Below are 23,022 nucleotides of genomic sequence, written 5' to 3' on the forward strand. Positions count from 1 at the left end.
AATTGCTGAAATATCAAAGAGGGTGCAAATGATAAAAGATCTTTATATTTGGTGATGAGAAATCTTATAAAATCCAAAGATGATTTTGAAAACTAAGAATCATAGTGGTGAGGATAGGTGATAAACTGTATAAGAATTAAAAGGAAACAGATGCAACAAGTTAACGCTTTTATGGCATTATACAATTTATAATGGGCTCTTTATACACCTTAAGGATTAAGAAAACGGACAGTAACTGGATGGTTCAAGGAATGTAATTCTTAAAATCAAAGAGATCTGATAATGTTTAGAGACTAAAAAAGGGGGGGGGCTGTGTAATTAGAGGAAAGAAAAAGACCATAGTAGCTGGAGTGGGTAAAAATATAAATAGGAATCTAACTATATTCTGCAATACACAGGTACTGAATGGAGAGCAAAGGTGAAGGAAAAGTACCAAGGTTTACCAGGACACACTGAGCTAAAGATAAGAACAAATGAGAAACTTCATTGTCTTCTTCTTCTTTTTTTTTTTTTTTTCCAGGAACAAGAGAGGGAGAAGGAGAGATCATCTTTTGAAAGTGAGAGAAGAGCTAGGGGTTTCAAAGAGAAGTGGTCTGCAATAGCCACTGAAATGTCAAGCAAGCTGAATTCTGACAGCATGAATTTATAACGGATTAGGTCATTATAGTTCTCTATCTTCTCCATCAGTTTTGGGAGAATTAAGTGGTACAGAATTAAGAATGTAGAAATCAAATATTTGGCAGAGATTTAAAGTCAATCATTTGCTTATGGATTTGGCAAAAATCTATCACCGGATAAAACGGAAAACAAACAAAACCAAGAATAATTTTTAAGGGTCCCAACACACTAAATCACAAAGACATTCTAAATATGGATGTGCTTCATGTTTTGAAATAGCTAATTAAAATATTTCCAGAAATGTGTACTATAAAATTGACCAGATATTTCTTAAGGCATTCTTGGTGTCCCACAATAATATCCTAACTTTCTGAAATGCCTCACAGCTCACATTCACTGTCATATACATTATTTCATTTGATCTTTACCCACTCAGACTCTATTCAACTTGAGTCAGAGAACTTAGAATATCTGAGTTGCTTTCAAGCTTGTCTCTATCAATCATGAGTTTTCTTTCACTCCACCATTTATAATTAAAGCTTAGCAAAAGTTATGGTAATGTTATGAGATAAAGGACAAGATAAAGGACTATTAGATAAGGGACTAGATCTGATAGACAGAGTGCCTGATGAACTATGCACAGAGGTTCCTGACATTGTACAGGAGACAGGGATCAAGACCATCCCCATGGAAAAGAAATGCAAAAATGCAAAATGGTTGTCTGAGGAGGCCTTACAAACAGCTGAGAAAAGAAGAGAAGCAAAAAGCAAAGGAGAAAAGGAAAGATATTCCCATTTGAATGCAGAGTTTCAAAGACTAGCAAGGAGAGATAAGAAAGCCTTCCTCAGTGATCAATGCAAAGAAATAGAGGAAAACAACAGAATGGGAAAGACTAGAGATCTCTTCAAGAAAATTAGAGATACCAAGGGAACATTTCATGCAAAGATGGGTTCGATAAAGGACAGAAATGGTATGACCTAACAGAAGCAGAAGATATTAAGAAGAGGTGGCAAGAATACACAGAAGAACTGTACAAAAAAGATCTTCACGACCCAGATAATCACAATGGTGTGATCACTCACCTAGAGCCAGACATCCTGGAATGTGAAGTCAGGTGGGCCTTAGAAAGCATCACTACAAACAAAGCTAGTGGAGGTGATGGAATCCTAGTTGAGCTATTTCAAGTCCTGAAAGATGATGCTGTGAAAGTGCTGCACTCAATATGCCAGCAAATTTGGAAAACTCAGCAGTGGCCACAGGACTGGAAAAGGTCAGTTTTCATTCCAGTCCCAAAGAAAGGCAATGCCAAAGAATGCTCAAACTACTGCACAATTGCACTCATCTCACACGCTAGTAAAGTAATGCTCAAAACTCTCCAAGCCAGGCTTCAGCAATATGTGAACCATGAACTTCCAGATGTTCAAGCTGGTTTTAGAAAAGGCAGAGGAACCAGAGATCAAATTGCCAATATCTGCTCGATCTTTGAAAAAGCAAGAGAGTTCCAGAAAAATATCTATTTCTGCTTTATTGACTATGCCAAAGCCTTCGACTGTGGGGATCACAATAAACTGTGGAAAATTCTGAAAGAGATGGTAATACCAGACCATCTGACCTGTCTCTTGAGAAACCTGTATGCAGGTCAGGAAGCAACAGTTAGAACTCGACATGGAACAACAGACTGGTTCCAAATAGGAAAAGGAGTATGTCAAGGCTGTGTATTGTCACCTGCTTATTTAACTTATATGCAGAGTACATCATGAGAAACCCTGGGCTGGATGAAGCACAAGCTGGAATCAAGATTGCCGGGAGAAATATCAATCACCTCAGATATGCAGATGACACCACCCTTATGGCAGAAAGTGAAGAAGAACTAAAGTGCCTCTTGATGAAAGTGAAAGAGGAGAGTGAAAAAGTTGGCTTAGAGCTCAACATTCAGAAAGCTAAGATCATGGCATCTGGTCCCATCACTTCATGGGAAATAGATGGGGAAACAGTGTCAGACTTTATTTTTCTGGGCTCCAAAATCACTGCAGATGGTGATTGCAGCCATGAAATTAAAAGATGCTTACTCCTTAGAAGGAAAGTTATGACCTACCTAGACAGCATATTAGAAAGCAAAGACATTACTTTGTCAACAAAGGTCCGTCTAGTCAAGGCTATGGTTTTCCCAGTGGTCATGTATGGATTTGAGAGTTGGACTGTGAAGAAGGCTGAGTGCCGAAAAATTGATGCCCTTGAACTGTGGTTTTGGAGAAGACTCTTGAGAGTCCCTTGGACTGCAAGGAGATCCAACCAGTCCATCCTAAAGGAGATCAGTCCTGAGTGTTTATTGGAAGGACTGATGTTGAAGCTGAAACTCCAATACTTTGGCCACCTGATGCGAAGAGCTGACTCATTTGAAAAGAACCTGATGCTGGGAAAGATTGAGGGCAGGATGAGAAGGGGACAACAGAGGATGAGATGACTGGATGGCATACTGACTCAATGGACATGGGTTTGGGTGGACTCCAGGAGTTGGTGATGGACAGGGAGGCCTGGTGTGCTGCAGTCATGGGGTTGCAAAGAGTCGGACATGACTGAGCAACTGAACTGAACTCATCAAATTGTACTGAAGTATCTTCTCAATGCACACATATAATATGTGCTCAAATCTTACAACTTCACGGGGGAAATAAGAAATGTTCAGGAAGAATATGTTTTATGTTATTGTAAGCTCAGGATGTATAAGCAGAGGGATAAAACTGTCAGAAATTAATGTGTTCCTGGGCTGCATTAAAGATGTCTGGCATATAAAGCAAACACAGTAATAGACTACTGGGTATTTCTTTATGTATATTTGTAATATAATTTATAATATTTATATTAAATATATAATATTTCCACATTTAGTATGTTCACCTATGAACTCTTACAAAAGTTAGAGTTATCCAGAGAAGTGTGTTCAGAGCGACAGAGGAACTCAAAACAACATGGTATCAGAAATGTTTTAAAGAACTAGGAGCATTTATCTAAAGAACTGAATATATATGGGCAGAAGGAAGAAGGATTATCATTATTGTGTATGACCAACAGAGGGGAAAATTAAGGCCTTTGTATTGACCTCACAGTAGGCGTGTCTGGGCTCAGATAGCGTGAGACTTTAGGTTATTTCATTAGGATTTTAATTTACCATTTCTTAAAAGGTAAACAACTTCTTGTCAAGGGCTTCAACACTGAAGAAGGGATTGAAATGGGATATATTTAAGATCACTTTCAAATTTGAGCCTGATTCTTCATGTTTAATAATAACTTACAAATCATAGTGTGATTTTGCCTGTAAATTATAAACAAAGCCCTGTGTAAATAAAACAGGGATTTCTGGCAGTGGGAATAATCTATATGTACCACTTGAGTCAGAGCTTGAATTACTGGTAGGATTTTGACTGTAATTATGGGCACCTCAAGCTAACAATTAAATGATGTTAAGTATATGGGGACTGGAATTACACTGAAACTTCAGTATGAAAAGAAAAATGGAGAAGTTTCATTTTCTTATGTAATAATCTAAATCTTCAGCAGAAGGTCCTTTGGATAGAATGGTCTTATGCCCAGAAAGTCACCATTACTATTTCTCAAAACATTACCCCCTTTCCCAATACACAAACATTCTGCCCAACAATCTGTTCATGGTAACTTCCTTTTCAAAGTCTTCCGAACATTTTCCATTCCCTTAAAATAAAATCGTTTTAGAGGCTTTCCTAACTAATCAGGCTACAGTGGGCCCTGTGTGTGCTTCCACAAGCTCCCATACTTGCTCTTTCATAATACTCATCATTTTACTTTTTAAATGTATATCTTTCCTCTTAAGATTTGAACTCATAGTTTGCAACATCTTATGTACTGTGTACTTATGTATCCTTGGACATAGCAGATGATTCCTAAATATATGAGTCACATGTGTATATGTGTGTGTGCCTGCTCAGTCGTGCCCAGCTCTTTGTGATCCCATGGACTGTAGTCTGCCAGGCTTCTCTGTCCATGGGATTTTCCAGGAAAGAATAATGGAGTGGGTTGCCACTTCCTACTCCAGAGGATCTTCCCGACCCAGAGATAGAACTGCCTCTCTTGCTTCTCCTGCCTTGGCAGGTGGATTCTTTACCACTAGCACGACCTTAGAATACTTTTAATTATATGTAAGAATTATATTTATCATCTGTAAACCAATAAATTGGTAATCTAGCTTACACAGTTCCTTTTAAGATTTGTGAACTTAACGCTACTCTGAAATTTTACACTACCCTGTGGCTGGGCTGACAATATCAATTTCTAGTCCTCCAGAGCCAGACCTTGGAACACAGGAAATTCACCAATAAGCACCATCTTGTCATATTTCTTGACAAGTAATAATTTATTCTCTCCTTGAGGACCCTCCTACCTTGACACAAAAGTTCTCAAACTATATGAAGGAGATCCATCTTCATTAATATCTAGGTTCGTAATGAGGACATTTCAGTTTATGATACCCAATTATCTTCCACAAATTTTAACAACTTGCAGTTGTGCCAAATTTTCTCATCAGCTTATTTTACCTTAAGCTGGTTCATCTGTTTTATGAGGCTTCAATTAACTAGATTTAGTCATGTCATGGCTAAATGAATGTGACTAGAACGGATAGCATACAGGAATCTTTGTGTAAACTGTTACTCTGCTGGTTAACATTTAGGTTTTAAATTGGAAAAAACATGAAGAGACTTTAAGAATACATACTCAAAAGGGGAGTAGGCACTCTTTTTGATACCGAGATAGCAGCAAAACCAAAAACTATTCCAAAGAAGCACATGGCAACAGAGATCAATCAGCAGTGACCTACACCTATTTTCTTTTAAAAAAATTATTTGCACCTTCACGGAGTTATTGCTAAACCTTAAGTGACATTAAAAACAATAAGCAGACAGGTTTAGGGTGACTTAAGAAAGGACATTTTCTTCCATATCCTTGAGGGCAGGTGCTGTCTTTTCACCCTTCACTGGCACCCAGAACAAAGCCTGGCACAGAGTTAGCACTTATTACTTAGTCGGTGGGTGAATAAATGGATGAATGAACGATGCTATTCTGCAAAGCCTGAGCAACCAGGGGCTGGTGTCCCTGAAACACGTTTGCTGCCTTTCCAGCAGGCTGGCAAGCATCTCTTCATTCCCTTACATTTCTGGCAGGTCTGAATTCCCCTGTTTGCCCCTCCTTTAGGATGACCAAAACCCTAAACTGCGCCATTCCTCAGCTGATAACGCTCATTTCTCGCACAGGCGTAGCTGTTTCTGAGGAATGGCAGACGGAACATGTAGGTTTTGGGAGACGAGTAGCTGGGGGCCTTGACGCGGCGAAGGTAGCTCCAACGCCCGATATAAATGGGTCTGGACCCTCATTTCTCCAATCGTTGACAAACAAAACTGCTCACTCTCACCTCCTCGTGCAGACGCCGCAGTGCTAACCTGGTTCCGACTGACACCGTGAGGAGGGAAAAGAACGCCGAGCCGCCCTCATTAGGAGAGACAGGAGAGGGCGAGCGCCTCCCCAACCCCTTGACGCCTGCCGTTCCCTTGCGCTCCACCGTCCGACGCCTCAGGCGCGGGGTTGCGGGCGCCAAGGCGCGAGGGCAGCCGGGGGCGCGTGCGCGCGGGAGGACCGGGTGTGGGGTGGGGGCGGGGAAGGGACAGAGGAGAGCGCGGCGCGCCAGCAGGTGGGAGCGTGCTCTCGCGCGCGTGCGCTCCCCGTGCCTTCTCCCTCACGTTCCCCGCGCGCCGCGTCTCCTCCCCGCCGGGCGCGCGCCGCCTCCTGCCCTCGCGCCGGGTCTGTCTCGGTCTCAGAGCCGCACGCTCCGCGGAGCTCCAGCCACTGCCGTCGCCTCGGCAGCGGCTCTCCAACCCGGAGGCTCAGCATCGGCCCCTCAGCGCCGCGTCCCAGGCCACCTCCCTCTCCTCCGCCACTCCCCTTTCCTTTCCCGCCCTTCTTTCCCACACTGTCCTCGGAGAGAGCCTGGATACGAAGCAGGCGGACGTGAGAAGGGGGTTGGAAAAATGGAGGTGCCGCGCCTGGATCATGCCCTCAACAGCCCCACCAGCCCCTGTGAGGAGGTGATCAAAAACCTCAGCCTGGAGGCCATTCAGCTGTGCGACCGAGATGGTAAGAGCGGGCGGGACGGTGAGGATTGGCGGAGGTGGGGGTAAAGCCCGCTGCCAGACGCCGCGGCCACTGGGGCTCCCGCCGACCCTGCTTGCCCAGGCGGTAGGATCTTTTGTTGTCCCCCTTGTGCAGCTGAACGCTGGTTGGGGGCTCCCCTTTGCCCACCCACTCTCCCCTCAGACCCCAGAAACAAAAGGACCCCGGGGCTCGCGGGTTGGCTGGGGAAGTCGCCGTGGTCCCCGACCGCGGAGCCACTCGCCGTCCTCGCCCGCCTTGCTCCCGCCGAGGAGAGCCGGCGAGGGCGCCGTTCCCGCCGGCGTCTCCTGCTCCGGACTAGGTGTTTCGGATCTTTGCCGCAGTCCCGGCTTTCCTGGGTTTCCGGGCAAAAGCCCTCAGGATGTTTCCAGCGTTGCCCCCTGCCCCCCGCACACACTCGTTAGCGGTCTCTGCCCAGAAACTTACTACTTCCTTTTTGAACCTCCCATCTTCAGACTTCCTACATTTTGAAGTCTTTTTATCCTTTCAAAATGGAATTTGAAGTGACAGTTTTTTTTTCAGTGAAGGGACAGAAGAGTGTGTTTCAGCACCAAGGACAGCCACAAGCTTCGTGGTTTGAAACTGTGATTCAGAAACTGTCAAAAATGTGTAATGGAAGTGGCCTCATATATCTGCCGTGATTCAGAGTATGTCGCGAGTACTCACCGTTGTATCTAGATATTATATCGCTTATTCTATTGTTAAAGTTGACAGTCTCCTTAAAAAGGAAATTGATTAAACAGGTCTAAGCCTTAGAGATAAACTGGTACAATGTGCAGTATGGGTAGTTACAGCGCTTCTGTATTATTAGTTGGAGTAGTTGGAAAGTCAGTGCTATTTCAGTAATGTGAAATAAAACTTCATTTGTAAAGAAGTCGTCTGATTAGTACTGATTGATGTAATAATTGTAAAAAATTATACAAGTGACAAAGGAAAAATAATTTATGTGTTGTCAAGATGACCCTGAACAGTTTTGACTTATAAATGAAATTAGTGTTTAACTGTATAGAGATGATTTAAAAATGGTTTTTAGTAATGGTTATGTAGATACACTAATATACTTACAATAAGGTGGTAAAATTGATCAGTATATAATCCAAGTAGAGAGCAGAGGTCTTGTTTCCAGTTATTTAAATGGTAATAACTTGGTTAGGCGTTGCTGTATAGTACAGTTTAGCTCAACTGAACACAGAATTTCCGTTTATTAATAAATTTAGGACAATCGCTCTTGGATTAATTGCTCTTTGAAGCCAAAGGCACTTTAAATAATTTTGAAAAAGGTGTAGTATAGATAATAAATATTTTTGGAAAAGCTGCTTTTAGTTTCTTCATCCCTAAACTGTTTTGGTCACCATAGTAATAAGTGGACATATTTTTGACATTAACAATTCATTGTTTTGGTATTCCATATAGGAAGTTGCACTATTGGACTGTACGGATTATTTATAACATACCACATAGAAAGTCCTATGGGTTTGTTTATACTTTTGTGAAATGACTTTGCAATGTTACCATTGTAAATATTTTTATTTTCTTATGCTGGTTTGACAGAAAGCAGTAATAAAGGTAGATTTTATTTTCATCTGCTTCAGTGATTTATCAAAAGCTCTTCACTGTAGTTATTGGAAATAGGCAATTCATGGTTACTCCTCAAAAGTCAGTAGTTAGTACTTAAAATTGCACTTACCAGTTGTTTCAAAGATACTAAGAAAAATAAAGTTTTTTTAAATGACCTTTACAGAGTTAATGTACAAAAATTAATGTTCTGCATTTACCATGTCTCTTCTCCTGGAGTAGAAATTATTTTATTTTGGTAATGTTTTTTTAGTTTCTATGATTCACATTACTAATCCTGCAAAATGAATGAATTATGTAACATTTAATTGGGAATGTATTGGCACAGGGCAGTTTGAAAATTACTACTTATTTGCAGACTTCTAATAGATTCAACACAGATTAATTAAATAGAGTTTCATTTGATAAAATAGCTTATGTCTTTAAATACAAAGGGTTAACTCTTTATTAAAAAATGTATAAAATGTGAAAATAGCTCATGTAAAGATTTTGTTAAATGCCTAACTTTACATTTTGTGAAACTCTATATGTCAATTCCAAAAATGTTAAGTTGGCATCATAGGAATAATTTAGAGCAGATGATATAGTTACTTTTACAGAACAACTTTAAAATGTTACATTAATTTTTTCAATCAAATCTAGTCATACTTTTATATTGAGAAATTTTCAGCTAGATGAATTTGCTTCCTTCATTTCCTTTCACTCCCTCTCCAGTCTCATTGTTTTACTTCTGGAAATATATAACACAAAAATTTGTGGCAGATCTGTTTTGCACTTAAGTACATAATGAGTTATGTTTTCATAATTATATGATTGTAGAAATAAATGTGTCTTGTTTGCGCTTTACTTTTCCTACTTTAATATGAATCTGATGATGGGAAAAATTAGTGCAATATTAATTCCTTAGAAGTGGAATGAAGTAGAATAAGAGAAGATACCATATGATTGTTTAATAAACATTTCCTTTTACCCTCTCCACTTATAGATGTTTTTAATTTTATAATGTTTTGCATATTACATCAACTGAGAGCTATAGCTGCTGGTAAACATAACTGTCTTACTGTCTTATGCTTCCTTGGCTCTCTTATGTTTTTTTTTTCCTTGTCATTTGCCTTTTTTCTTATCTGTTTACATTATTAGTAACAATTTACAATGCTTCTTTTCTCAACATCCCTCAAAACGCTTAATAGTTTCTGGAGAATTTGTAATAGAATCCAAGTGGTTATGTAATTGGACATTTTAATTAAGCAAGAGGGTTTTCATACACACATTTATCTCATGTGTAGTTTTATCCTAGGCATGTGTGCTCTGGTTGCTAATACAAGGCCCTACCTAGATTTCACTTACAGTTCAAAATGAGGATTCTGGACAGACTTCTATTAGAAAACCTCTGAAGATGTGCTATAGATCTAGTAGTTTCTATAACCTCTGTTGTAAGAAAAAGTGTTTCTGTTCTTCTCTTGTAAGTTGATGTGGCCTCATGTGACGTATATGATACACTTTAATGGTGAGTTTTCAAAAAAAATCAAAATAATTTCTTATCTGGAAGCATTAGTAATATGGAAACTTATTTTCAGTTGTTTCTTCTCATAGATACTTCAGACCCTCACTGACCTGTGACATTTCAAAACATCTCTGACCCCACACATAGAATTCTACACTGCTTCTCTTCATCTTTTTTTTTTTTTCATCATCTATATGGAAGCTTTCTTTCCTTGCTGTGGAGGAAAGATTCATCTTTATGTTGCTTTATATGCATCCAAGCTCCCTGCACATATTTTGAAAGGTAAATTCCTTTGAATTTGGACTTTACCTTATTTACTTAAATTATAAATCAGCTGAGACTGTCTTCTTTATTGGCGTGTGAATTAAACAAATTTTAAGTTTGAAAACAAAAGGTAATACAGGAGTGTTTAGTAACACAGTGCTGTATTAGATAATTCTTAATGGTATTTTTTAAAGCAGATGTCTAGGATGAATACTCTTAACTATTGCCTTTCATAGTACAAAAATTTAAGGTAGGCATTACTGAGTCTCACTGACATGCGTGTAGCATGGTGGTAATACCATTTTACATTCAGACCTCTCATGAAATGTTGACTCTTGATAGATATATGATCTTAGGCAAATTACTTAACCGCTTTTTAGCCTCAAGCTTTCTCACGTAGTATGGGTTTGAAAATGTCAGTCCTGTGGGATTGCTGAAATAATTATTATAAAGCAGTTCTTGACACAAAATAGAGAGTATTAGTTATTTTAAATGGAATATTATTCTCCATATACCTTCTTGAGTTGAACTACTGCTTTATAATTCTTCATTTTTTTGGCCAATGTTTGGTTTAGATCTTTTTTTAAAAATTTCAGTTGTGTTTTTTGTAGTAAATCTTGTCACTTCAGTTTCATAAGTTGTCAATGGAAACTAAATTCTGAATTTTAAATGAACAGTAAAATCACAGTTACAGTATTCTAATCTTTGCTTATGTTTTTCTATCACATCAGTTATATCCTTTTTAACCTTAATCCTAAAATCTATTTTCAGCTTCTATTTGAAACCTGCTGTTTGCTGTTTTTCATGTACATTGTGACCTTGATACCTGCTTTGAGTAGGTATTTGCATCAGAGATCTTCTATGTTCTTGATTCAACAATTGTTTTCTTTCTTTATTTTATTTATTATTTTTTTTAGAGTATAGATCTGGACCTCTGGGTTCATTTATTTGACCCAGATATGACTATGGAGATGCTATGAATTTTTATTAATGTGAAAACAGAACAAAACTAAAAGAAACAGGCAAACAGCTTGAAAACCATCAGATTATGTTAAACAAATTCATATCTTTGGTAGGGGTTCTAATTCATTCCCAGAGAAGACCAGGAAGTTACTACAGTAAAAGTCTCATCAAAGCATATGTGGCCGGGCTCCCTCCAGTGGTAGAATGACTGATATGTCATAAGTTGAAACATTCTTGCCTAGGTAATTAAGCCAATTAGAAATTCACTGTATAGAATACTATCTGGAAAACATCCAAGTCACCTTTAAAAGGATTACTGCTGGTATTTCCTTCTCTTTAGGCCTAAGGTTGATTTTTTCATTTAACTTAGGTAATAGTTTTATGATGACTTTTATATTTTATCCTGGATTTCAGGATAATAATAATAGCAGGTACATCAGTTATAGCAATAAGCATGATACTTCTAGTTTTTTATTTTTCTTATCTGTCCTTAGTAAATGTATAATTTGTTTTCCTTGTAGTATTTGCCTCTTTCTTTGGTTTATTTTCCATCTCTTTTAACTTTCTCTGTAATCATTTTATTGTTCATAAATTATTTAAATTCTGTCTTTACAGCTATAAAGCATTGCCTCATTTTAAGAGTTTAAAATATTTTGTTAATACTAGAGAGCAAACTGTCCTATTAATAAGACTATATTTTAACACATACGAGAAGTAAAATTAGTATTTGGGGAGGACTTCTAGCAGAAATGTGACGAAAGAGTTGAAGAGTCTTGACAGGAAAAATAGGTAGCCTCAGCTTGTTCTCTGTATGGGAGGAGAGTGAGTGGCAGTGGTATAAAAGAAATCTAAAAATAATTACCAAAAATTTGTGATTGATTGAATTTTCAAGCAAAATGAAAAGTGACCAGTGGTAACTCTAGGATTTTAGATCTAGGAAATCTGAAGAATCATTAACAAGAATAAAAAAAAAACAAAAAAAAGAAAGGGTATTTTGACATCTGATGACAGTATTTTATATCTTAAATTTTAGGCCTCAGTGGACATCTAAATACATCCTGAACACTTTTCCAGGGGTGCTTCCCTCTGAGAAATCATTCTCAGAACAGTTTTTATGTATTGCTTTCTCATTATTGTTTCAGTGTGGACACACAAGAAAATCCGTTTACATTCTTCTTAGACACTCCTTTTTCTTCATTCTCACTATTCCTGCTCTTTAAGCCTATTTATCATCCAATGATAATATTTTGAGAATCATTAGTAAACTGCTTAATACCTTGCAGAGGATTATGAAATAGATTTTTGAGTCATCTGCATGAAGATAGTTTTGGAGTCTTAGGAGACTTTTCACAGGGATGTAGTACAAAGTGAAAAGAACATGTGCATTAAGGTATTTGAAGTCCAGCATAAGAGACTTCCTTGGAAGCGTATATTAAGCCTTTTCCAATTCCTCCTGTGTCCTGGGAAAAGGGTTCTAGAATGAAAAAGAGAATTGTTCACAGAGCTATGTATTCCACTGGGGAGACTAGAACTTGGCTGAACAAGGAAGATTAGAATTTGACTTCAGTTTTAGAGTGACCTCTGAAGAGCTTGTGTCTCTCCCCTTGAAGGTAAGGAATGATCACATGCTGGGGAAGGCCAAGTTGAACCTCGAGATGAAATAAATATGCAATTCAGGCTTGTTAATGCAGACAAGTACATTTTGAAGTCCCTCATTAGATGTGAGTTGAACAAAAAGCATACTTTGAATTATGGTTAGTTTGTTTATGATGTTATGACTACTTGGACCAAGTTTGCGGTTCTTTATAAAGGGGTTGTTCATTATAAAGGGGTTGAGGAAACCAGATCTGAAAGAGATCTGTGCACCCCAATGTTCATCACAGTACTATTTATAATAGCCAGGACATGGAAGCAACCTAGATGCCCATCAGCAGACGAATGGATAAGGAAGCTATGGTACATATACACAATGGAATATTATTCAGCCATTAAAAAGAATTCATTTGAATCAGTTCTAATGAGATAGATGAAACTGGAGCCCATTATACAGAGTGAAGTAAGCCAGAAAGATAAAGACCAATACAGTATACTAACGCATATATATGGAATTTAGAAAGATGGTATATGCAAAACAGAAAAAGAGACACAGATGTACAGAACAGACTTTTGGACTCTGTGGGAGAAGGCGAGGGTGGGATGTTTCTAGAGAACAGCATCAAAACATGTATATTATCTAGGGTGAAACAGATCACCAGCCCAGGCTGGATGCATGAGACAAGTGCTCGGGCCTGGTGCACCAGGAAGACCCAGAGGAATCGGGTGGAGAGGGAGGTGGAAGAGGGGATCGGGACGGGGAATACATGTAAATCCATGGCTGATTCATGTCAATGTATGACAAAACCCACTACAATATTGTAATTAGCCTCCAAATAATAAAAATAAATGAAAAAAAAAAAAGAATGCACTGAAAACATAAAAAAAAAAAGGGGGTTGTGGGATTTTTGCATACGAACTGTTGTTACTTGTAGGGTTTGTGTATACTACTGTAAATAGATCTTTTTGTTTTCTATAGCTTATGCGAGTGTTGCTATCTAATAATAGTAAGAAAAGCTTATAATTTCCCTCAATGTATGCTAGTAAAGACAAGGCACAAAATATTTTTCAATATACTTAACGTGATTTTTCTTGAAAAATACTGCCTTACCTTCTCTAAGCCTGAATGTTGGTAAATCTCCCAGTCTTTAAAAATTTTAAAGCTGATGATAAATGTAAAGAGGAATGACAGACTATTTTTGAGCATCAAGCATGTGATATGTTCCTCATGATTGCATTTTAGAGTTATATCTATGATGTAGAACAGGGATCAGCAAGTTACAATCCTTGGGCCAAATCTGAAAACCTGCTGCCAGCTTTTTAAGTAAAATTTTATTGGAATAAAGTCATGCTTATTTGTTTATATATTTTCTGTGGCCGCCTTTTTGCCAAAACATCAAAGTTGTGTAGCTGTGGCAACAGACCACATACCCCACAAAACTTAAAATACTTATTATCTAGTCCTTTACACAAAAGGTTTGCCAACTCTTAATGTAGAGGGCTAAGAAAATAAATTAATGTCTCTTGATAGGAATAAAAATATTGAAAGAGTTTCTGAAAAAAAAAATCATAATATTTTGATGTCATAGATTACCAGGGCTTTAGATTATGCTGGTCAGGCAGAATTCTGTGAAAAGCTTACCAGGCAATAATAGGAAACAAGCCCTAATTTTAATTTGAAATCTAGGCATCATATAAATAACTTTAGAAAGAAATACTAGTTTTGCATCACAATTTCATTAATAAATGTGTTTTAAAGAATCAAACATGATATGAACTTTGAGAAATACATTTATATTGATACATATTACAAACATTTATGTATGCATCATATTCTTCCTTTTAAACCAAATTCTTATTGAAAAAGATTCAAGGTCTTCCTCATCTTTCTATTTCCACAATCTCACATACTACTTCTCAGTCTACCTGTATTTTTTTTCAGTGTTTAACCTAAGACTGAATGATACATTGTAAAAATAGAACAAAAACAAATTATTAGAAAAGTGAAATTTAAAAGATCCAAAAAGATTCACCAGACATAAAATTTACTGTCAAATTCCTATATAAGTTTCCATACATTGACATATTGTAAAGTAATTAGCCTCCAACTAATACAAATAAATGAAAAAAAAAATCCTATACAAGTTTCCAAATGTTTAATCCTAATTTTTATATTTATCTCATCACAAATTGGTAAATAGTTTGCAAACCACACTTTGAGCACAATAGCTAGCGGACGGTGATATTCTAGCCTTATTCAAAGCTTAATTTTTAGGTACTGAACTTAACCAGTTAATATTCTCACTTTGTTTCCTTTTAGTTTTTTTTACTTGCCTGGTATTTTTACTGTTTATACATGTATTGCAAGTTTAGGATCTTTGTTAAGAACTGGAAAAAGGATCCAAGAATGTGTAACTTAGATCCTGCATTTAAAGGATTTACTGGCAATTAGGGAGATGATACATTTAAATAGATAAATACATGATAAGTATATACTAAGAGTATAGAAGAGATAGTGGTTAATTCTGTCTTGAGTCTCTCAGATGACTTCACAGAGGGAAGCAACATATTTTCTGGGTATTAAAATTTAAAAATTTGAAGAAGCAGAATAAGGGCATTTCTGGCAAGATAAGTGCATACATAAAGGCATAAAACCATATATGTCCTAGGAATACATAGCACTTAGTATTGCTAAAAAGGAGGTATTCTTTATAAGAAAATAAAAGCTAGTTAGGGAGAGCTGTTAACAGATTATGCCATGATCTATAGTTTGGAATTATCTAGTTTGAAATCTTACTAGTAGACTCCAAACTTTCTAATTTGTAGAGAACCTTTTAAAACAAAACGACCACATTTTAGAGAACTCTTAATAAGTAAAAGTAGCATTTTATTAGTATACTCTTATCCTGGAATTTCAAACATACCTTGTACTTCAAATAAAGTCAATTGATTGATGGATGTAGTTAGAAATTAAAATTAGCAGTTTACTTGAAAGTTGTTACTTTATATCAGCCTGAACATCCACTTTATTTCTGAATTTTATTTTTATTACATTGTGTCTAGGAAATTCTGGTTCATACAGATAAGTAGTGGCAAATGATAATGTTGTTAATTCATTTTACCTTATCAGGATACTCTTTAAATAAATTCATTCAGACTTTAGAGAAATAGTAAGATTTTTTTTTCTCAACTCAAAGTGTAAGTCCTTTTGGAGGGAGGTGATAGAATTGACTCATCTGTCAGTTCATTTTGTCATTGTTCAGTGTGAAAATAATGTATCTTGTAATATTCTCAGATATTCATTGATAGCATTTTTTAAATGCTCACATTTTTGTGCTGATCTCTGTTAAAAACTTCAGAACAGCTTAATTACTTGAATGATGACTCAACTGTAAGGATCAGTTTCATTACTGATACTTTATATGCATCTATAAGCTTGGTAACATTTGTAACTTATGTCAGATTGAGGTTTTTCAACTTGTTACAGTGCTATATAATGATATTAGTATGCCTATTCTTTATATTTAAAAATATTTATATGAAGACTTTTTAATGACTAAATAAAGTATTTCTTGTTTCTTTTGAAGTATTTATACTTTGCCTCAGGACATCTATTTAAGTTTGGTATGAAGAAAACGAATTTTGAAATTTTCTATCTGTAACAGTACAGTTAGCCCAGGGAAAAAAAAGAAAAATCCATCAATTTAAATGATAATCTATGTGTGATTAGGCAAAACTGTTTTGAAGTATCTTAGTATCCAGTCCTTATTAGTGAATGCTTAGTACTTAATAAAAGCTGGGAAAAACATTTATAGGAGCTACCACTTCTGAGATTTTAAAATTTTCATCTACTTCCCTTAATAGAGTTGTCTCAACAATTCTTATGGTTTAGTTGATGATGTGTTAAAAACTGATTTAAACATTAAATTTTTCTTGTTGTTTGTATGTTGGTTTAGCATCCTTGAATTGACCTATTTGAGAAACTTCGACAAAAATAAATGCAGAGATCTACCACATTCAAATTCTGATTCAGTTAAATTGGAAAGATTTTACATAATTTCAACATTTGAATTAATCAAGCATATGTGATGAAAAATTTTGTATTTTCTGCATTTTTAGAAATGTACCACTATTTGAGTTTTTTACAACAGTTTACTAATTTAACATATTTGTCATACTGTCATATAGGTTTTAATAAGACTTTTGTCTAGTCATGTATGTTGTTGTTCATAGGTAATATGGTGATTTTGTTATGAGCACATTTTAATTTCTAGATGTATAATAACTTCATATACACTTTTTTTCCTTCAAAATTGTGGAACTTGTCAAAGACTGTATCATTACAGGTTTCCCCTTGATGTGTGAAAGCAGAGCTTTCTTCTGAAAGCTTTCATGAGCCAAAATGGTATAAAGCAAAAAAGCAATTAACTTAGGACACATATTGCTAATGTATGCGCAAAATAAATCCAGATAAAGCATAGATGCTCACAAACACAGTTCAGAGCTCTGGGACTTGATCCTGAGATGTGGAGTGTAGTTCTCAGGGAAGGAACTTGGAGGTGCAGCTCTTCCTGCTTGGGGTGCACCCTGCCTCAGTAGTGGCTCCCTGCCAAACACTGCAGGCTGTTTTTTACTTTTTGACTCTTTTTGTAGAAGGGAAAATTCTCTTTGGATTTTTGTGGTTAGCAAAAACAGATACTAGTGTAGATATCTTGTAAAAGTGAAGTGACATGAAGTGAAGTCTTGGGAAAGTGGAGGATAGCTTTATTTGCAAACCTTGATGTATAAAACCCAAGGAAAAATGATCATTTAAAATTTGCCACTACAATGTAAATTCTACTGACAGATGACTGTCATTGAATTTTAGTACTGTGTTTTAGCTTTAAGAGCTCCCAAATATTAGTTGAAAGAGCAACTGTTACTAATTAATAGGAAGGCTTTGGATGTCTTGAGCGAAATCAGTCTCAATACATCCATGTTAACACCTATGTAAGATTCCTGCTTTTAACTAGGAATCCACTTCTAGTTTTATAGGTAATTATTTCATAACCTATACTGGAATAAGTAGAACTATAACCCAAACTTAGAGACTCTATCACATGTGTGAAGAAATACACAAAATTCATAAGGCCTTCTATTTAACTTGTTCTAATGAGCTGAAAGTGAAGAGGAACTAAAAAGCCTCTTGATGAAAGTGAAAGAGGAGAGTGAAAACGTTGGCTTGAAGCTTAACATTCAGAAAACTAAGATCATGGCATATGGTCCCATCACCTCATGGGAAATAGATGGGGAGACAGTGGAAACAGTGTCAGACTTCATTTTTTGGGGGCTCCAAAATCACTGCAGATGGTGACTGCAGCCATGAAATTAAAAGACGCTTACTCCTTAAAGGAAAGTTATGACCAACCTAGATAGCATATTAAAAAGCAGAGACATTACTTTGCCAACAAAGGTCCATCTGTTCAAGGCTATGGTTTTTCCAGTGGTCATGGATGGATGTGAGAGTTGGACTGGTAAGAAAGCTGAGCGCCGAAAAATTGATGCTTTTGAACTATGGTGTTGGAGAAGACTCTTGAGAGTCCCTTGGACTGCAAGGAGATCCAGCCAGTCCATCCTAAAGGAGATCAGTCCTGGATGTTCATTGGAAGGACTGATGTTAAAGCTGAAACTCCAATACTTTGGCCACCTCATGCAAAGAGTTGACTCATTGGAAAAGACCCTGATGCTGGGAGGGATTTGTGGCAGGAGGAGAAGGGGACGACAGAGGATGAGATGGCTGGATGGCATCACCGACTCGATGGGCATGGGTTTGGGTAGACTCCGGGAACTGGTGATGGACAGGGAAACCTGGCATGCTGTGATTCATGGGGTCGCAAAGAGTCAGACACGACTGAGCGACTGAACTGAACAGAATGAGCTGAAACAATACCCAATTGTGGATGTGACTGCTGATAGAAGCAAGGTCCGATGCTGTAAAGAGCAATATTTCATAGGAACCTGGAATGTTAGGTCCATGAATCAAGGCAAATTGGAAGTGGTCAAACAGGAGATGGCAAGAGTAAACATTGACATTCTAGGAATCAGTGAACTAAAATGGACTGGAATGGGTGAATTTAACTCAGATGACCATTATATCTACTACTGTGGCCAGGAATCCCTTAGAAGAAATGGAGTAGCCATCATGGTCAACAAAAGAGTCCAAAATGCAGTACTTGGATGCAATCTCAAGATGACAGAATGATCTCTGTTCATTTCCAAGGCAAACCATTCAATATTGCAGTAATGCAAGCCTATGCCCCAACCAGGAATGCTGAAGAAGCTGAATCTGAACGGTTCTATGAAGACCTACAAGACCTTTTAGAACTAACACCCAAAAAAGATGCCCTTTTCATTATAGGGGACTGGAATGCAAAAGTAGGAAGTCAAGAAACACCTGGAGTAACAGGCAAATTTGGCCTTGGAGTACAGAATGAAGCAGGGCAAAGGCTAATAGAGTTTTGCCAAGGGAACACACTGGTCATAGCAAACACACTCTTCCAACAACACAAGAGAAGACTCTACACATGGGCATCACCAGATGGTCAACACCGAAAACAGATTGATTATATTCTTTACAGCCAAAGATGGAGAAGCTCTATACAATCAGCAAAAAGAAGACCAGGAGCTGACTGTGGCTCAGATCATGAACTCCTTATTGCCAAATTCAGACTTAAGTTGAAGAAAGTAGGGAAAACCACTAGACCATTCAGGAATGACCTAAATCAAATCCCTTGACTATACAGTGGAAGTGAGAAATAGATTTAAGGGACTAGATCTGATAGAGTGCCTGATGAACTATGGACGGAGGTTTGTGACATTGTACAGGAGACAGGGATCAAGACCATCCCCATGGAAAAGAAATGCAAAAGCGCAAAACGGTTTTCTGAGGAGGCCTTACAAATAGCTGTGAAAAGAAGAGAAGCGAAAAGCAAAGGAGAAGAGGAAAGATATATCCATTTGAATGCAGAGTTCCAAAGAACAGCAAGGAGAGATAAGAAAGCTTTCCTCAGCGATCAATGCAAAAAAATAGAGGAAAACAACAGATTGGGAAAGACTAGAGATCTCTTCAAGAAAATTAGAGATACCAAGGCAACATTTCATGCAAAGATGGGTTCGATAAAGGACAGAAATGGTATGACCTAACAGAAGCAGAAGATATTAAGAAGAGATGGCAAGAATACACAGAAGAACTATACAAAAAAGATCTTCATGACCCAGATAATCACGATGGTGTGATCACTCACCTAGAGCCAGACATCCTGGAATGTGAAGTCAGGTGGGCCTTAGAAAGCATCACTATGAACAAAGCTAGTGGAGGTGATGGAATTCCAGTTGAGCTATTTCGAGTCCTGAAAGATGATGCTGTGTAAGTGCTGCACTCAATATGCCAGCAAATTTGGAAAACTCAGCAGTGGCCACAGGACTGGAAAAGGTCAGTTTTCATTCCAATCCCAAAGAAAGGCAATGCCAAAGAATGCTCAAACTACTGCACAATTGCACTCATCTCACACGCTAGTAAAGTAATGCCCAAAACTCTCCAAGCCAGGCTTCAGCAATATGTGAACCATGAACTTCCAGATGTTCAAGCTGGTTTTAGAAAAGGCAGAGGAACCAGAGATCAAATTGCCAACATCCGTTGGATCTTTGAAAAAGCGAGAGAGTTCCAGAAAAACATCTATTTCTGCTTTATTGACTATGCCAAAGACTTCGACTGTGTGGATCACGATAAACCGTGGAAAATTCTGAAGGACATGGGAATACCGGACCACCTGACCCACCTCTTGGGAATCCTCTATGCAGGTCAGGAAGCAACAGTTAGAACTGGACATGGAACAACAGACTGGTTCCAAATAGGAAAAGGAGTACGTCAAGGCTGTATATTGTTACCCTGCTCATTTAACTCATATGCAGAGTACATCATGAGAAACGCTGGGCTGGATGAAGCACAAGCTGGAATCAAGATTGCCGGGAGAAATATCAATCACCTCAAATATGCAGATGACACCACCCTTATGGCAGAAAGTGAAGAAGAATTAAAGAGCCTCTTGATGAAAGTGAAAGAGGAGAGTGGAAAAAGTTGGCTTAAAGCTCAGCATTCAGAAAACTAAGATCATGGCATCTGGTCCCATCACTACATGGCAAATAGATGGAGAAACAGTGGAAACAGTGTCAGACTTTATTTTTTGGGCTCCAAAATCACTGCAGATGGTGATTACTGCCATGAAATGAAAAGATGCTTACTCCTTGGGAGGAAAGTTATGACCAACCTAGTTAGCATATTAAAAAGCAGAGACATTTGCCAACAGAGGTCTGTCTAGTCAAGGCTATGGTTTTTCTGGTGGTCATGGATGTGAGAGTTGGACTGTGAAGAAAGCTGAGCACCAAAAAATTGATGCTTTTGAAGTGTGGTGTTGGAGAAGAGTCTTGAGAGTCCCTTGAACTGCAAGGAGATCCAACCAGTCCATCCTAAAGGAGGTCAGTCCTGGGTGTTCATTGGAAGGACTGATGCTGAAGCTGAAACTCCAATACTTTGGTCACCTCATGCAAAGAGTTGACTCATTGGAAAATACCCTGATTCTGGAAGGGATTGGGGGCAGGAGGAGAAGGGGACGACAGAGGATGAGATGGCTGGATGGCATCACCAACTCAATGGACATGAGTTTGAGTATATTCCGGGAGTTGGTGATGGACAGGGAGGCCTGGCGTGCTGTGATTCATGGGGTCGCAAAGAGTCAGATACGACTGAGCGACTGAAGTGAACGAGCTGAAGGGACAAATAGATGCACTGAGCCATGCCTGCAACTAATTGAATACTGCTTGCAAACCCATAATGTTTGCAAAATTTTACTTGAGTGTATACTTGTTGAATTGAGAAAACAAAACATGAAATATGGTCAGAGCCACAACCTTTTTACACATTATGCCATTTTGTGTACTGAAGTAGCAGGCCAAGTTTTATTTTGATGTTTACCCCAAATCACATAATACAGTGCAATTTAATATATGCTTTTTGAACTCAGATTTTAAAATAGTTCAAAATTATTCAGAAGGAACTTAAATGATAGTGTTTGCTGAACCTCTCAATCACTTCTACTAAAAATATAAAACCATTTATCAGAAACAATTTAAACCATGGATCTCAGCATTTGTTACCAGGAGGACTTGGTAAAGCAGGCTGCTCCCCCCACCCCTGAGTTTCTGATTTAGTAGTTCTGGGGTGGAGCCCGAGAACTAACATGTTTCCAGGTGACGCTGATGTTGTTGAGTCAGATACCACACTTTGAGAACCACTGCTGTGGCAGCATTACCAAAGACGTCCTTAGGTAAGGAAAAGTTATTACATATTTGGTTTTAATAAGTACAGCCATTTGAGGAATGAACTGGAGTACTGAGCTCAGGAATCTCACTACTTATGGGGCAATTATAGACAAAAGAATTGTTTAGAAACAGAAGGTGAAAATTGGAAGTGGAACTGAACAGTTTTGAAGTAAAGTCTGTTGATTTTGTGATTGAACTGAAAGTGTGAGATATGAAAAGGAATTGTTGATGGCTAAATTTACTAGATTTGGTACATTTTGATGCTAGTAAATAAAAAGTAATTGTTGGAGTGAATGTGCAGGAGAAGTCTTGCTATCAGAATATTAACAAGCTATTAATCTCCTGAACAACTTAGGTTTCCGATATTTGTGGAATACCTATGTGGAAATATCCAGGAAGCTCTTAGAAATATCTCTGCTTTAATGGAGTGTGTCTGAAGATAAAGATGGAATTTGATAGTCATTTTCAAGCTGGTTTTTTTGTTTGTTTGTTTGTTTGTTTTTACCGCTTCTCTTTCTCCTTTCCTGTGTGCTGTGCTCAGTCACTCAGTCGAGTCTGACTCTTTGTCACCCCATGGATTGTAGCCTACCAGGCTCCTCTGTCCATGGAGTTTTCCAGACAAGAATGCTGGAGTGACAAAAAAAAAAAAAAAAAGAATGCTGGAGTGAGTTGCCATTTCCTACTCCAGGAGATCTTCCCAACCCAGGGATCGAGGTCATGTCTCCTGCATTGGCAGACAAATTCTTTACCACTCTCCCACTTGCGAAGCCCCTATCAAATGTTTTTTCCTTCTAGTCAGTCCTTTAAAATCATACTGAGTTGTTGAACTGCTCATTTGAGCAAGTAAATTCAAATGTTGGGATTATTTTTTGTGGTGTCTAAAATGAGCATTGAAAACTACCTTTATATAATTTTGGGAGTTGTTATTTGGGGCAGTCAACATAAAAGAAAAC

At 37.8% G+C, this 23,022-nt stretch overlaps 1 protein-coding gene across 1 annotated transcript in view; it reads left to right on the forward strand.

The window, feature by feature from the left end:
* The first annotated feature begins 6,314 nt into the window (after positions 1-6,314).
* Positions 6,315-23,022, forward strand: part of PHYHIPL (phytanoyl-CoA 2-hydroxylase interacting protein like) — a 107,450-nt gene continuing 90,742 nt past the window's right edge. Inside the window, exon 1 of the mRNA XM_043925536.1 lies at positions 6,315-6,777. Coding sequence (XP_043781471.1) covers positions 6,672-6,777 — 106 coding nt within the window. The 5' untranslated portion in view covers positions 6,315-6,671. The remainder of the gene's footprint in view (positions 6,778-23,022) is intronic.

This window comes from Cervus elaphus, chromosome 15 (assembly GCF_910594005.1).
Source record: "Cervus elaphus chromosome 15, mCerEla1.1, whole genome shotgun sequence".
NCBI lineage: Eukaryota > Metazoa > Chordata > Mammalia > Artiodactyla > Cervidae > Cervus > Cervus elaphus.